Below are 16,735 nucleotides of genomic sequence, written 5' to 3'. Positions count from 1 at the left end.
GATAGATATGTATGTTGGGGGATCCCTGGGTGGCGCAGCGGTTTGGCGCCTGCCTTTGGCCAGGGCGTGATCCTGGAGACCTGGGATCGAATCCCACGTCGGGCTCCCGGTGCATGGAGCCTGCTTCTCCCTCTGCCTGTGTCTCTGCCTCTCTCTCTCTCTCTCTGTGACTATCATGAATAAATAAATAAAATCTTTAAAAAAAAAAAAAAAAGATATGTATGTTGGTAGTCAGATTTTCTATTTTATCAATCTGGTAATTTATGTCTATTAAGAAATTTGTCCATTTCAGCTGAGATTTTGAATTTATAAACATGAGGTTGTGGTATTCCTTCATCCTTTTGATGATGGTGGAGTTATCATAACATTCCATCTTTTATTTCTAATACATAGTTTATGTTTTCTGTCTTTCTTGTTAAATCTTGATAGGCATTATGCAGTTTTATTCAACTTTTCTAAGAACCAACTTGACTTTGTTAACTTTCTCTGTTGTTTCAAATTTCACTGATTTTTATTAATTATCATTATTATTACTATCTTTGGGTTTAATTTGCTTACTCAAGTGCCAACTAAGGGGTAAGGGGTATTAGAATCTCCAGTAATGTTTGTGAATGTGTCTCTACTTTCCTTTAGTTCTGTCAGTAGTTTATGACTGTTTCAGACACATACACATTTATTATTACTGTGTCTCACCCCTATTTACGTTATGAAATGTATCTATTGTTGATAATTCTCCTTATCTTGTAGTTTGCTTTGTCTGATATCTCAGCTTTCTTTTTTTTTTTTAATTTTTTTATTTATTTATGATAGTCATACATGAGAGAGAGAGAGAGAGAGAGAGAGAGAGGCAGAGACAGAGGCAGGCTCCAAGCACAGGGAGCCCGACGTGGGATTCGATCCTGGATCTCCAGGATCGCGCCCTGGGCCAAAGGCAGGCGCCAAACCGCTGCGCCACCCAGGGATCCCTATCTCAGCTTTCTTATCACTGATGTTTGCATAGTTTATATTTTCCTATCATTCTCTTCAAACTATTTGTGACTTTTTTCTTTTTTGTATAATTTTTTAATGACTTAAAACTAGTGTCACCTTTTTTTTTTTAAAGATTTTATTTATTTATTCTCGAGAGACACGGAGAGGGAGAGAGAGAGAGAGACAGAGACAGAGACAGAGACATAGAGGAAGGAGCAGTCTCCATGCAGGGAGCCTGACATGGGACTCGATCCCCTGTCTCCAGGATCACGGATCACACCCTGGGCCGAAGACAGGTGCTAAACCGCTGAGCTACCTGGGCTGCCCCATTTTTTTTTTTTTTTTTTTTTTTTGTAATCAAGTCTGAGAGTTTGCTTTTTAGCTGTAGTCTGTGAGTGTTTAGTCCGATTATTTTTAACTTAGGACCAGTTTGTTGCTGTGTTTTCTATTTATTTTTTTTAAAGCAGATTTGTTATTCTTCCTCTATAATGCTTTCCCTGCCTTTTTTTTTTTCTTTTATGAGAGTTAATAACATAGGTTTTAGTTTCCAATTTTGATTTCCTCTGTTGCCTTTTTAGGTGTACTTATTTGTGTTATATTTTTAGTAGTTGCTCTGTGGATTATGAGATGCAGCTATAAATGATCAGTCTACTTAGGACCAATACTGCACTATTTCATATTTAATATAGAAACCTTGTAACAGTGTAGTTCCACCTATTCCTTCGTCCATCCTGCTACTGTTCTCATACACACTACATTTACAAATGATATAATTCCCACAATTCAGTATTACAATTTTTCTTTAAAGAAAATTTTTTATCCTCAACTTTTAAAGAAATAAAGAAGAAAAGAATAAATATTTACATATTTATTCTTACTTACTCTTTACTTAAATATATATTCCATTCCTGAGGATCTTTATCCTTTCCGATAGGTCCAGATTACCTTCTGGTATTATTTCCCTTCAATTTAAGGAACTTATTTTTGCATTTTTTGTAATGCAAGTTTACCAGTGATGGGTTCTGTAGTCTTACTTATCTAAAATATATTTATTTCATCTTCACTTTTGAAGGATGTCTTAGCTGAATGTATACTTCAGGGCTGACATGTCCTTTCTCACCCCCTCCCGGCCCTTTATGAATTGCCGTTGTTCCCGACCTATATTATTTCTGGTGACAAATCAGCAAGAATTCATTTTGTTGTCTTTCTATATATGTCTTGGTTTTTTTTTTTTGTTGTTTTTTTTTTTCTGGCTGCTTTCAGGAATATCTTCAAGACTTTTTAAAAAAAATTGTATTCTAACAATTTGACTACAGAGTAACTAGGTGTGAGACTTTTAAAAAAATATTCTGCTTGGGTTTCATTGAGCTTTCGGGATCTATAAACAGGCACTTTCTATGAAAATGGGAAGTCTTACAATACTTTTTCCTGCCCTCGTTTTCTTTTCTCTCCTTTTAGTGATGAAATCCTTAATATGTCTCATCCGATCTCTAAAATTCTGTTTGTGTCCCTTTAGTCTTTATTGCCTTTGTTTTTCAAACTGAATAATTTGTATTGCTCTGTCATTAAGTTCACTGTTCCCTTTTCTGCCATCTCTGATCTGCTGTTGCCCATCCAGCAGATTTCTTATTTCAATATTGTAGTTTCCAACTCTATAATGTCCATTGGTATTTTTCGTGTTTTTCGTATCTCTAAGATCCCCATCTATATCAACCTCCATGCATGCGTTTTCTCTAAGTCCTTGAACATATTTACAATACGTACTTTAAAATCCTTGTTTGCTAATTACAACATCTGGGTCATCTGTGGGTTGGGTCCTAAGGACTATTTTTATGGGGTTTTTGTTTGTTTGTTTTCAAGAGTATGCATCACCACTTTCTAGTTCTTCATCTATTTAGTAACCTTTTGATTGAATACAGGATATTATGAACGATATGTTATAGAGATTCTAGATTCTGTTATATTCCTCTGAATATATGCTTTAGCATATAGATATTGTGGCTGGACTCCAATTCCCAACTCTGTCTCCCTTGCCATTGGATGTCAGAGGAAATCTTTGTTTAGTTCTTTCAACTTCTAACTACTCTGGTTTTACAGGATCTTCTCTGAAGTCTTCCCCATGCCATGCACAGATGAGCAAAGGGTTTGGGGTGAATTTTATATGCAAATTTTGGGAGTTCTTCCTCAAACTTACTGGCTGATCTTTTAGTCCTAAATTCTGTCCTCCATTCCCTTAAACTAGTCTAGTAAGGCTGCAACTCTCTACCACTTGAGCTGCACAGATGAGTGAATGCACTGTGATAAAAAGCTACTAACTTGCCAGTCTCATCTGCAAAGCTTTCCCTCTCAAGGTACATTCCTGTGTTCCTGCCCTTCTGCCCGCTTCCTAGACGGTTTCTATTTATTGCTTTGGACAAATAACTGTCTTTGTGCCATAAAATATCGTGTAAACAAAAAATAGAATTTATTATTTATACAACAAAATCAAACTTCTTACATTATGATGCCATCAACTTTATGCTAGATTACTATTCTCTAAAAAGATGGTTAGTTCAGACACACACATACCATTATTTCATTTCTGATATAATTTTCAGAATTCAAGGGGAAATCAAGTACATGACATTTATCCTTTTTCTATCTAAATATTTGGTAGTAGCTGTCTACTTGGTTTTTATAAATTGCTTTTTTTTGGACAACTAGTAATACTTTACACCAAGGGTTTTTGCCTATTGTCTCCTTTATGCTTTCTTAGAAATAAGAATTAGAGAAAAAGATGCCAAATCTTTGTATCAAATATTTATGAGATTTGACTTGAGAGCAAGAGTTTGGAAAATGACTGAAAACAAATATTGAGATGCCAGTGAAAGTACTAGAATAGCTCTTTAGTGACCCTTTTAATGATCCAAGACATCAAGGCTTGAAAATAAAGCATGTTAGCTTCCATAGGCTTAATGCTTTGGTGTTTCACTAGCAAACTTGTAATAATGATGATTTCAGAGTTTTAAAACAGTCTTAATAATGCTATTTCCCTGCCAACAAATCTTGAGAACTAAACTTACATAGTAAATACTTTTTCTTTTTCTTTTTTCTTTTTTTTTAAACAGGATCCTTGGTTAACAAGTCTATCATCATCATCCCTTAAAGAAAATCTTGGAGATTCGTTTTCACCAGGATCAGGGGGAAATGCATCCGTAGAAGGTGGTTCTATCAAATTATTACATCTTAGTTTATGTGTGAACTCTGTATTACTTAGAATCTTATTTGTAAAAGAAAGACTACATAGTTATAGGAATGGCACATGTTTGCATTTGCCTCAGTTTTAGTCCCAGCTTTGCTATTTACTAACCATGTGGTTTTTAGATGCAGAACTAGACACAGTTCTAAGAGCAAAGTAGCTAATCTCTCTGGCCCTGTATACTCTTTAAAATGGGGATCGTAAGGGCAACCTACCCCAAGCAGTGGCTGTGAGAATTAAATGAGATAATGATACATGTAAAGCACTGAGAACAGTGTCACAGTAAGCACGGAATAAGTGTGAGGTGTGAGTTGTCAACTTCTTTCTTTCCTTAGCCCTGTGACTTATAGCTTAATGAGATCTAAAAGGCATGGATGTTTTTAAGGACCGAGATACATGACATTTATTAAGTGCTTACCGTGTAGTATAATTTTTGTCATTTTACAGATGAGAAAAACTGAAGTGCAAAGATAATTGGGAAACATACCCAAGGTCAGTGACAGAGCCATAATTTGAATCTTTGGCTCCAAAGTCCTTGTTCTTTTTACTGAATACATTGATTAGCAGCTCTAAAGAATCTATTAATGATACTTGGAGTCATGAGTGCTCTCCAAATGAAGATGAAACTCTTATTACAAAATTATTTTAAATCCTGCTTACTTCAAAATGGGTTTCAAAAATGGTGTAATGAAATGAGCAGAATTAAAATCTTTGACAAGGTTAGCCAGTAGGTGGCTCCCAATGGAACTGAAGTTGGTGATCATTGATTTCTTTCTGCTGAAAATTCCAAAGTGGGGTAGACAGAATAATGGAAATAGTTCTGTAATAGCAAAACTGAATCGTCTCATGCCAGAGCTTGAGACTGTCCCTTGGAGCACAGAAAGGATGAGTAATAGGCCTGCCTTTAGTGCGCCTATGGTATATCAGAGGCAACACTGCATCTTAGCAGGAATAGCACGGTCTGTAGGATGGCTTTATTCTGTGTGATGAGTCTTCTAAAATTACATGAATTCTTGGTTCTCCTGAATATACAATTTTACAACTGTACCACTTGTACCTATAGTAACAGAGATGTATGACTCCTGCTTACACAGCCTCTTGTTTCAGCTAAGAAATACTGGCTTTGAATAGAATAGATATTGCTATCCTACTTACTTGGAGCTTCTGGTGTGTCTTTGGTTTAGGGTAGTTATTCCATTGCATTTACAATATGATGTTTTTTCCCCAAGTATTAGGTATGTCAAATGTTTTAGTAGATTGAGTAGCCATTTTCTCTTTCATAGATCACTTTGGAGAAAAGTTTATTCAAGATGAATGTAATTGCTCTCCTTGTATTTTATTCTGCAAGACAAAGAGATTATAAACAATCCTCATTCAGTAGAAAGCAAATGAATCTGTTATCCACCTTACTAGTTCAGAAGGGAGTTTTAGGGTACTTAGGTGGCTCAGTGTTTGAGCGTCTGCCTTTGGCTCAGGTCATGATCCCGAGGTCCGGGGAACGAGTCCTGCATCAGGCTCCCTGCATGGAGCCTGCTTCTCCCTCTGCCTATGTCTCTGGCTCTCTTTCTGTGTCTTTCATGAATAAATAAATAAAATTTAAAAAAAAAAAAGAAGGGAGTTTTAATTTTGTGATTCTGTCTCAAAATAGATCAGAATGAAGAACTCACTGAAAACCACAATTCCTTGAAATCAAATGAAAATGAAGGGAATTCATTTTTGATAGACTTAGTTACTACACCAATCGAGAAATCCCAGGAAAGTCAAGTGATTACTGATGACCTTGAAGAAGAAAAGGAGAAAGCTGAACTGATTATGAATGACTTAACAGTTGACCCACTATTTAAATCTCAGAGTATCTTAATATCTACTGACACAACTGAGTCTTCAAAGGTATTTATATGAAATTATACATTTTGTACTACAGCCTAAAACTCAAAGTAGACCTTTTAAGTATTTGACCCGCCACATTATGTACTTCTGAACTGTCTGTGGAAAACTCCTCTTTTGGTAATGGTATATTGTCAGGTAGACATCGAGTCAGTAGAATTTTACTTTGGCAAAGGTTTGCAGTGAATATAATAAAAGTCAATATTTCATTAAAATTTATCAAAGGTATATGATCATAATATACTCTTAAACATCTCAGAAATACAAACGTATAAGTAGGTAGGTTTCTCTAAGTCTTCGTGTTATAAAAGTGCAGCTATCTGGAACAATTTCTGAGGTTTTGAATTAGTGAAAATTACTCCTTTAGATATCATTTTTAAACAGTCTACAAATTTTAAGGAGGAGCTTTAAGCAATGTTTATCAACATCTTGTTTGTTTAAATGGATGGACATGATCATTTTCAGAAACATCATCATTATTACTTTGAGAACCAGATTTATGGTGTATAGGATTCCTTGTCACTATACTATGTTGTACCAGAATACTATATTTTTTAAATGTATGCTACAGCATTTTTAGTCTTTATGTCTCCTGAATGTAGTTTTTATTCCTTATAGCTCTAGTTAGTTATAGCTGTAGTTAGCTGATGGCCATGTATACTTACTGTCGGGGAAGATAACAGTGCTACTTGAAAACTTGTGGTTGAGTACGACATTTATAATACAGAATATTTGCACTTTGTATTACAATTTATGGAGAAGGTTCATTAAAACACGTTCCAGGTATATTGTTCGTAACCACTTTCCTTAGGAAAAGTCACTCATGATAAGTTAGCAAAGTGCTTACATCTGTGCTGTCACTTCAATGCTAACTAACACCTGTCTTTGTAAAATAGAGAAGTTACTCCTTAAAAAGAAGGGTATTCTGAAATGTATAGACAGGATCCTAGAAATGTCTGATAGTGTCTAATAGATGCAGTTCTAAGAACAACAGGCAATCTCTATATAGCAGGTGAGATCATAACATCTGTTTTGAGTCCTTGGCTTTGTCTTTAACCCTCCGGGGGAATCTTCTTCAAGTCTGAATTACATCATTCCCCTGCTAAGGTCTCTTGGTTGGATTGTTATCAGAAGAATAAAATGCAGACTCCACCCCAGTTCCTCATGACCTCACATGATTGCTTCTCTGACCATTTATTTGTCCATTCTCACTGCTACTCACTGTGCTTCAGCATTGTTCACCTTCTTCTGTTTCTCAAAACCGTCAGGCTCTTAGCATTGCTGCTGCTTTCTTTCCATAGACCTTCCTTCCCAGGGCTCATTTCTTCCCATCATTTGTCTTAGTGCGGCTGTCAAGACCTCAGGGAGGCCTTCCCTGATCACTGTCATTATCGTAACCCCTCACCCTAGTTTATCTCCTTCATGACTCACATCTGTTTGGTGTTTCATGTCCCTCAACCCTCTCTAAAATGTAGTATCCTTATTTGCTTTCAGCGACCACTGTACTCGATGCATAGTAGATGCTTTAGAAACATTGATTTCCTGGCAGTTTGGCCCTAAGCCTAACTGTGATACTTATGGTGAATAATCCATCTATGATATATTCTATTTTACAGAAAACAGTTGAAGATAGAAATATGAAGAATAAAAAGTCAACAAATAATAGAGCGTCCAGTGCCTCTGGCAGGTAATAAACTATCGGTATCCCTCATTTATGAGTTTACGTTCAACAAAGCTAATTTTAACTTCTGTAAAGTGAATTTCATTTGTATTATTTGATTTTGATTAAACTCCCGTCTCATGAAATGAATGAAGTAGTCACTTCATGATAAAACGCCTCAGCTGATCATATGCTTTTATGTAAAGGAGTTGATTAGGGGTTCCCCGTTCTGTACATTCCTAATGGGATAGCGTTTCTTTGCTGTTTTTCCTAAATGATATACAGTAATGAGCCAATGTCCAGCATTATTACACTTCTCTATTAGGTATCTTTGTCTAACACATGAAAATTGTACTTAAAACCTTGAGATTATATGGACTAAGTTGATTTATTAAAATGATAAGACACGGGACACCTGCTCAATGGTTGGGCATCTGCCTTGGGCTCAGGGCGTGATCTTGGGATCCTGGGATCAAGTCCTGCATCGGGCTCCCTGCATGGAGCCTGTTTCTCTCTGCCTGTGTCTCTGCCTCTCTCTCTTTCATGAATAAATAAATAAAATCTTAAATTAAAAAAAAAGATCGGACTCTATATTGCTTCATTCACACTAATGATAATGAATGTCTCCCTCATGAATGCTAATCAAACCTTCTCTTTTAAATTATCATTAATGAAATAAAACAAGAGCCAGCAAACTTTAACTGTAAATTGCCAGTTAGTACATGTGTTAGACTTTGTAGGCCAGACAGTCTCTGTTGTAACTACTCAGTTCTGCTGTTGTGGCAGGGAAATCTGTGGTGCAATAAACTTACGAAATAAACAAACTGTACAAACCTGGACCATGGGCAATATTTTCCTGCCAACTTCTGAAACTTTATAGTTAGAGTAATTTTTCTAATAAGATGATACAAGAGAATTAAAATCTACTTTATTAATATTATTTTTTCCATATAACTTTTAGATATAGTCCATTTTTCTTAAAAATGTTCTAATTACAAGAATCTAGAAATAGCAGTTTGAAACTCTTAGTAGACTAAGAAAAGACTATCGTCATTTTCCTTTTTTATCATCCCTTTCAAAGTATTTATTAATTTACAATGTAATTTCAAATATAGTAGTTGTATATTCTAATTAATTTTCTGATGAATTTTTCTTCTACCAAGTGCAACTGTAATATTTTATTTTGATTTATTTGGATTTTTTTCAGATTAATGACCTCTGAGTTTTTAAAGAAATCTAGTTCTATACGGAGACCTCCATCGACAACTACCTCTTCTCACTACTTAGGGACTTTGAAAGTCCTGGACCAAAAGCCCTCACAGAAACAGAACATAGAACCTGAAAAAGCAGATAGCATAAGGGCAGCTGTTTATCAGGTAAAAGGAAAACATGTAACAAAAAATGAACTGATTGCGCAACAAGGTTACCCATTCACCAAGGAACAATGACCTCGTAGACATCGTAGTTTAATATTTCCCCTATTGGAAAAGATTTTCCTTTATAGGGATGCCTGGGTGAGTCAGCAGTTGAGCATCTGCCTTTGGCTCAGGTCATGATCCTGGGGTCCTGGGATCGAGTCCCACATCGGGCTCTCCACAGGGAGCCTGATTCTCCCTCTGCCTGTGTCTATGCCTCTCTGTGTGTCTCTCATGAATAAATAAAATCTTAAAAAAAAAATTTTTCCTTTATAATATCTGAACAACCCAGAGGTATTTTTACTAAATTATTTCCTTCCAAGCTTTGCTTAACTGATCATAGTTGTTTAAGAGAATATGCCACAGCACTTTATAAAAATACAGTAGAAGCAAAAATGTGGTTAATGTCTATATATGTTTATATTCTTTTTCTTCTTAACATGTATATTGTTAAGAACTAAAAGAGTTTTAATTTTTTCCTGGGCCTTGTAATTTCATTAAGCTTACAGAGAAAAAGACTTTCTTGATTTGTCTTCACAATTCCAAAAGAGGTTCTTTTTTTGGTCTTGTTTGTTATACAAAACAGTACACTTTAGAAAATTGTACTTAAAAATTTTGGAGAAAAAAATGTTAACTTATGTAGCCATTATATTCAATCTTTGAAGTCTGTTGTTAAAACTAAGAAAGATAACGTATTTTTCTTAACTCATGCTCGTCTTTACGTATTAGAATATTATCAGAAAAAAGAAGCATGATACTGGCTTATATGGAATTTCTAAATTTTGTTTGCCTTTTTAAAAATTTATAGTATTTCAGAAATGGATAAGAATTCTAATTCTTTTGGGAAACTGAACATTCTATTCTTTTTTTCTTATTTTCTCAGGAGTGGTTAGAAAAGAAAAATGTGTATTTACATGAAATGCACAGAATTAAAAGGATTGAAAGTGAGAACTTAAGGATCCAAAATGAACAGGTAATCTGACATATAGAAGTGGAAGTTATTCTGGATTTTTAAGTCAGTAAAATATCTCTCAGTAACATTTCTAAAGCCACTGGTTTTTAAATGGCAAAATAACATGTATATAAAAGAATGGATTTCTGATTTCCTTTCTGGTACTCCATACATTTCAGTTTGACATAAATATAATCCTCTCGCAAGGAAACAGATACACAGAGATTTCTATTTTGTTGTTGTGGAATAGATCTGACACTACTGATTAGGAACATGTGATTGCTTCTGACCACCTATTAACTCTTACTTCACTTTTCACTATTAAAAACTGACTTCAGTCTTATGACTTAGCCAAGAATGGGAAGGGTCATCAGACATCCACCTCCGGTTTTCCTCTTTTCCATCTTGAATTTTATATGTGTCTTTAAGACCAGCTCTTATGTGAGCTCTTGACCCGACTTCAGTCTCCATGTAGGCCTGGTGGCCTGCAACCTGCTTAGTTCCCTCCCATCTTCTAACTAAAATGCCTTTCCTGTGCTGTCCGACACTACAATGGACTTGGAAAGAAGGCTACTTCCCACATGCATGGTGCTGCGTGGAGCAGCCCTCCAGGAGGTCCCCACCCCCCATCAACACGTCGGCACCATTAGGAGACTGTGCTCAGTGCCACACACCTTCCCGTGTGATCTTCACACCGCGTGGAGGTAGCTTGTACCTTTACTCCTAAATAGTGTCTTCTCTTTGTAAGGCTTTATGTCGTGTAACATTACACAGAATTATTAGGCAAAGGATAGTATGGGATTAGATGGAGGTAAGTCAAGTAATAACATACCTACCATATGCTCACCAACATACAGGTTCAATATTTGGGTGCTGCTTGTGTTGTCACAATCTTATGGTTTAATGTCCACCAAAACTCGGGTTCAAGCAAAGATCTATTTTGGCTTCCTAAGTGGCTTGGCCGGGTTACCCCACTCTGACTTACTTTATAAACCTGTAACTTTCCTGATCCTTTTCTTGTGATGGAATGTTTTATTATGAGCATTTTGCAGGAGCACTCAGCCTTTATAGTTTATTTAGATAACATTTTAGTACGCTTCCAAAAAAGAGGTCTTTCTCATAGCAGATCAATATCTGATAAATGGTTTTAGAAAAGAATATTTTAAATGCAATGAATAGTTCTGGTGACATTCTTTTTTCCAATCAGCTTGTCTAAGCTATTCTAAATAAGTCACCTGCTCTGCGAAACAATGTCTCGAAATGATGACTATGAAGGGAATTCAGCACAATCCATACGTGTGTGTCGTATCTACCTGTCTCCGTCTGTTTATGCACACACGTCTCAGTCTCTTATTTTCTTGATCAGAAAAGAGCTGCTAAGAGAGAAGAAGCATTAGCATCCTTTGAGGCCTGGAAGGCTATGAAAGAAAAGGAAGCAAAGAAAATAGCTGCCCAAAGAAGGCTTGAGGAAAAAAACAAGAAGAAAACAGAGGAAGAAAATGCTGCCAGAAAGGGGGAGGCGCTGCAGGTACTCAGTGGCTTGGAGTCCCCATAGTCATCATTTCACCATATCAGACACCTGCATTTGTGTCTAGCTGTTTCTCTCTTTACTTGATTGGTTTTTCGCAGTAAATAAGAGAATCGTTATGAACTTTTTCAGGCTTTTGAACGATGGAAAGAGAAAAAGATGGAATATCTTAGAGAGAAAAATAAAAAGGAGAGAGAATATGAAAGAGCAAAGAAGCAGAAAGAGGAGGAAACAATTGCTGAGAAAAGGAAAGATAACCTAACAGCCATTGAGAAATGGTAAGAGGTCAAGTGAGAGCTATTTTGATAGATTTCAAGTGAATAGCACTTGTGGCTCCTAAAAAGATTATATGCTTGACACTTACTAATGCATTGCCATCTCATTGCTGCAGAAACTTTATTCTCCCCTTTAACTGTCCAGTGTTTTATATTATCCTACATAGGAATGAAAGGAAGGATGCTTTTTTCAAAGAAAAAGAGAAAGAGAAAATAAATGAGAAGAGAAGAGAAGAACTGAAAAGAGCAGAGAAAAAAGATAAAGATAAGCAAGCTATTGATGAATATGAAAAATGGCTGGTAGGTGTTGTCTGTGAATGCACTTGTGGCTTGTGAATGTACTTTATTTGTGACTTTTGTGTCCCTAATTCCAGTTCTCTGTGCCCCTTGCCTACTGGCCATTCTTACCTGAAGCTGCCTTGTGGAATCTGTTCTCTCCCCAAGTCTGTCATATTGTCTTTGATTTCCTCTTTTCTGTTGACGCCTCTACTCTACCCTCAAACGGTCAGAATTAAAAATTCAGGCATCATACTCTTCCTTAACAGCATCCCCACATCCCCACATGCAGTCACTTACCAAACACTGACTCTTGCAGTGACTTTGCAATGACCGTCATGTCAGAAATCATGGGACGCTGCCAAGTGCATGCTGCCGGTCTGCCAGACGGTTTTAGGTGGGACTGGTCACGACACACAGTAATGCTGAATTGAATGGTGAGAAGGTTGTTCCATCCTCTAAGTTGTCTTTTGATCTTTCTGATGACCTCAAGGAAAAGGTCTCGTTTTGGTGTTTTTAAGTGAAAAAAAGTCAGTAGGAAGTTTGGGAGGAAATGTCAAGGCGGACTTAACATTATTTTGTTTTTTATGTTTTTTGTTTCAGTGTACTTAGGTTGATAGTTTCTTTTCGTTAATGTTAAGCAAAGTACTATTTTCTGCCTTTAAATTTCATCATAAATATGCACGATTATCAAGTTTTGACTAAGTAATGCGTTCATATGAATAAGTATTTTACTTGAGTAGGTGGCGCATTCCTATGAGTGGTTAACACATCACATGCCGCAGCAATCAAAACGTGTACAATTGCTCTGTTGGGTTTAGAATCCAGTAGGATTCTCACTCACCCGCCTCTTTATTCTCCTCTGGTCCCCCGTCTTGTCTTCTGCCCCGTTGGAGTCTCGGTGGCCCACGATGGCTCTGTCGTGGCCTCTCACACCCCACGTCTCTCCCACTTGTCCGAGTCCTCACACATACTGTTTGCTTGACCGAAACATTCTCTCCTCGATGCCTACCACAAGGGGCTTGTCTTATCCATCTTTTCTCACTTTAAAGTGACTTTCTCTGAATCCACTTTTCTTGTTTTTTTTTTTTTTTTTTTTTTTTTTTAAGATTTTATTCATTTATTCATGATAGAGAGAGAGAGGCAGAGACACAGGCAGAGGGAGAAGCAGGCTCCATGCAGGTATCCCGATGTGGGACTCGATCCCGGGACCCCAGGACTGCACCCCGGGCGAAAGGCAGGCGCCAAACCCCTGAGCCACCCAGGGATCCCCCCTGAATCCACTCTTCTATGAAAGTGTTTTTCCTTAACAATCACAACAATTTTATGTTCCATAGAAATTCTCACAATTTGAAATCATCTGTTGTTTATTAACTGCCCATTTTGAAAATGACCTGAGGGGCAAGGACAGAATCTATGTGTTTGCATTTTAGAATCACTTTATGCGTGGCCCCCAGTATACTGCTTGACCCAGAGTAGGATCTCAGGGCTTAACAGTTGAGTGAATGAACACAAATCAAAGCAGTATAATACCCATAAAATAATAGCCCCCCCCCCCGGACTTTTCAGAACCGGTTACAAGTAAGGATGAGCTATCAAAGTAACAAATTAATAGATGCAGGAAATTATAAGAACTTGGCTTATTTGAGTGTCATTTGGACATGAAATCACTTCAAAGAATTATCCTACAGCAATAGAAATGTCAAAAGCCCTAAAGCATTAAATATAAAATGCCAAACAATAGAAGAACTGAAAGAAAATAAAACCCTATCAGGATGCCTGGCTGGCTCAGCAATTGAGCCTCTGCCCTCAGCTCATGGCGTGATCCTGGGGTCCCAGAAACGACTCCCACATTGGGCTTCTTGCGAGGAGCTGCTGCTTCCTCTGCCTGTGTCTCTGCCTCTCTCTCTGTGTGCCTCATGAATAAATAAATAAAATCTTAAAAAAAAAAAAAACGTATCAGGTCTCATGGAGATAAGATACTTTACTTTTCTAACCTGGAAAGTGCTGTAGAAATAATAAAGGAAAACAGGAATAGAAACGGAATTTAAAATCATTAATGCATTAACATAAAAAGTCAGTGCAGGGCTGTTTGGAGGGTGGATTCCTACAGCTGCTTTGAAAAATCAGTCATTTCCCAGGAAAGTTGAACATATTCGTATATGCAAACCAGCAGTTTCACTCCTAGGCATATACATGGAGAGAAAATCTTGACTGTAAGTACAAGGAATCAAACAGGAATGTTTGTAGTATTGTCTTTGTGCGGGGAAAAAACCCCATCATGTTTTCGACAGCAACAAAAATAGGTTAACAAATGGTGGTAAGTAGTTATCATGACATACTCAACCTTTGCAGTAAATTGAGTTCTGAGAATCTGTTCTCAGAAAGTCATCAGTAACTTCTCATAATTATTCTCTTTGGGTTATGCAGTTATAGGTCTTTTCTCATTTTTTCATAATTTTATTTAAATATTTTCACTTTTAATATTAACAAATACGTGATTAAGTGGTGCATTAATACCTGTTGGTGGTATACTTATAAGTGAGCAATGTTCTCTAGCCGTTATTCCTTTCAATTAAGTAGGAAATGACATTTAAATGTCTTATAATAGATTTCTTTGTTCTTCAGCAAGCAACCTGTTTTGAAAATAATGTTCACATGTGTATATAAATTTTTAGTTTTCTATTTTTCTCTTTAGGAAAAGAAAGAAAGGCAGGAAAGAATTGAACGAAAACAAAAGAAGCGTCATTCCTTTCTTGAAAATGAGGCACTTCCTCCTTGGAGCCCTCCAAGCAGAACTGTGTTCTCAAGAGTGTTTTGATAATTCTTATTTTTACACTATTTAGTTATTTATCAATTCACCATTTTAGTCACTATTTATTCAATTAGTTATAGTTAAAAGACTCTATTTTAATTACATGCCGGCTGTTTCCATTGACCATGGAGAAGATGATTTGGGGTTTAATCGGTGAAATAATTGCAAGCGTTTTTTGAAATGAAGGTAAAAACTTCCTCAAATGAGAAGCTAATAATCAGATTGCTCTTACCATTCAAATGACCCTTCATCATGTCCTCAGAGTCCTTACAATCAGATGATCCATGATCACTTTCACTAAGCTTTGCATGGTATTTAAGTGTATTTATTCCCCAGAATAAAAAGGAAGCCATCTGGGTACTACAGTCATAGAAAAAATTGAATCTGTGAATGATTGTGCACCTAGATTCAGGTTTCAAGGGGAATCCTCACTGGGGTTATGCATATAAATATATAAATATATATATAGACACACACATATATTTTTTATTTCTAAAACTGATCTTTAGCTTTGCCTTGAGCAGTTGCCCTTGCACTGTGCAAGTTAAGAGTTTTGGTCAGTTGAGGCAGTAGTTCAGTAGAACTCAAATCAAGGCATTTTATTTAAGAAGTTTGCCTTCTATTTTAAGATAAGTTTTATCTGTCCCAGACTTAACGTGACAATCATAGGCACTTTATAGTGAGTAGACCTCTGAAATTTGTCTTCTAAATTCTAGCTCACTTTATTATTTCAGTGGTACCAAAAAATATCCATTTCTTGGTAGTGATAGACTTCCAGGAAAGTTATGGCAATTCCTTAAGAGTTCAAGGTCATTATCACTGTTAATAGTTTTTTCCAGACTAAAGCCATAAAGGTGATAAAGGCAATTTTTGATCTCTTAGCTTATTCCAGAGTCTTATAGCATATATTTAGAGGATAGCTGTACAGGAAGGCAATTTGCAGAAAATTCCCTAAGAATATTTATTTATTTGATCACTGCTTAATTGGACTCCTACTTGAACTGGTCAGCTACTTTATCACAGGCCAAATGTATGCGCTCAGAGCTGAAAGACTACTTTAGCCAATGATGTGATGCGACGATGGATGAGAATAATTCCTATTTTTTAAGCACCTAATGTATGCTCTCTGCTGGATCTTTACAAATGTGAATTCTTATCATTCTAATACTTATTCACTGTAGGTGTTATTTTGCAGATAAAAAATACTGAGACTCGGACAAATAACGTGCCATATATTTAGCATGTGACTGAGTTGGGATTAGAATTAAGTCTTTCTCCCTCCCAGAATCCATATGCTCATTTTTATGCTCTGTATTTCCAAACACATTTTACCTCTCAGATCTTGAAGTCATGTATTGTTATCTGGAGATTATCTTTCCTTTACGAAGTATTTGTTTATTATTAGAGATGGTCAAACTTTATTAGATCTGTAAAATGAAAGAAGAGCCCATAATATTTAAAGAATTCATCAAATGCCTTGTATCTAGTATTAGAATATCAGGAAAGCCAGCAGGCTGTGGAACGTAGGCTTTGAGATAGTCATTCAGGAGGTTCCACTGTGAGGATTAACTTCCTTGTGCTTTGTGTGCAGGATAAACGTGTCATGGGTGACTTTCTAAGATCACATCACTGCTACAGATAAATTTGTTTTAAAATTATGAACAAAACCAAAGCTGCTTTATACCTCCAGGAACCAGGAGAATACTTCATGAAATTGAAA

The 16,735-nt window shown here is 36.4% G+C and overlaps 1 protein-coding gene across 1 annotated transcript in view; it reads left to right on the top strand.

Annotated features, from left to right (window-relative positions):
* The window catches only part of MAP9 (microtubule associated protein 9), a 28,523-nt gene extending 12,282 nt beyond the window's left edge, over nt 1-16,241 (top strand). Inside the window, exons 6-14 of the mRNA XM_049094307.1 lie at nt 4,077-4,170; nt 5,856-6,097; nt 7,711-7,781; nt 8,962-9,130; nt 10,053-10,142; nt 11,488-11,649; nt 11,782-11,927; nt 12,092-12,224; nt 14,899-16,241. Coding sequence (XP_048950264.1) covers nt 4,077-4,170; nt 5,856-6,097; nt 7,711-7,781; nt 8,962-9,130; nt 10,053-10,142; nt 11,488-11,649; nt 11,782-11,927; nt 12,092-12,224; nt 14,899-15,021 — 1,230 coding nt within the window. The 3' untranslated portion in view covers nt 15,022-16,241. The remainder of the gene's footprint in view (nt 1-4,076; nt 4,171-5,855; nt 6,098-7,710; nt 7,782-8,961; nt 9,131-10,052; nt 10,143-11,487; nt 11,650-11,781; nt 11,928-12,091; nt 12,225-14,898) is intronic.
* The last annotated feature ends 494 nt before the right edge of the window (nt 16,242-16,735 follow it).

This window comes from Canis lupus, chromosome 15, assembly GCF_003254725.2.
Source record: "Canis lupus dingo isolate Sandy chromosome 15, ASM325472v2, whole genome shotgun sequence".
NCBI lineage: Eukaryota > Metazoa > Chordata > Mammalia > Carnivora > Canidae > Canis > Canis lupus.
This window is presented reverse-complemented; position numbering and strand designations above follow the sequence as displayed.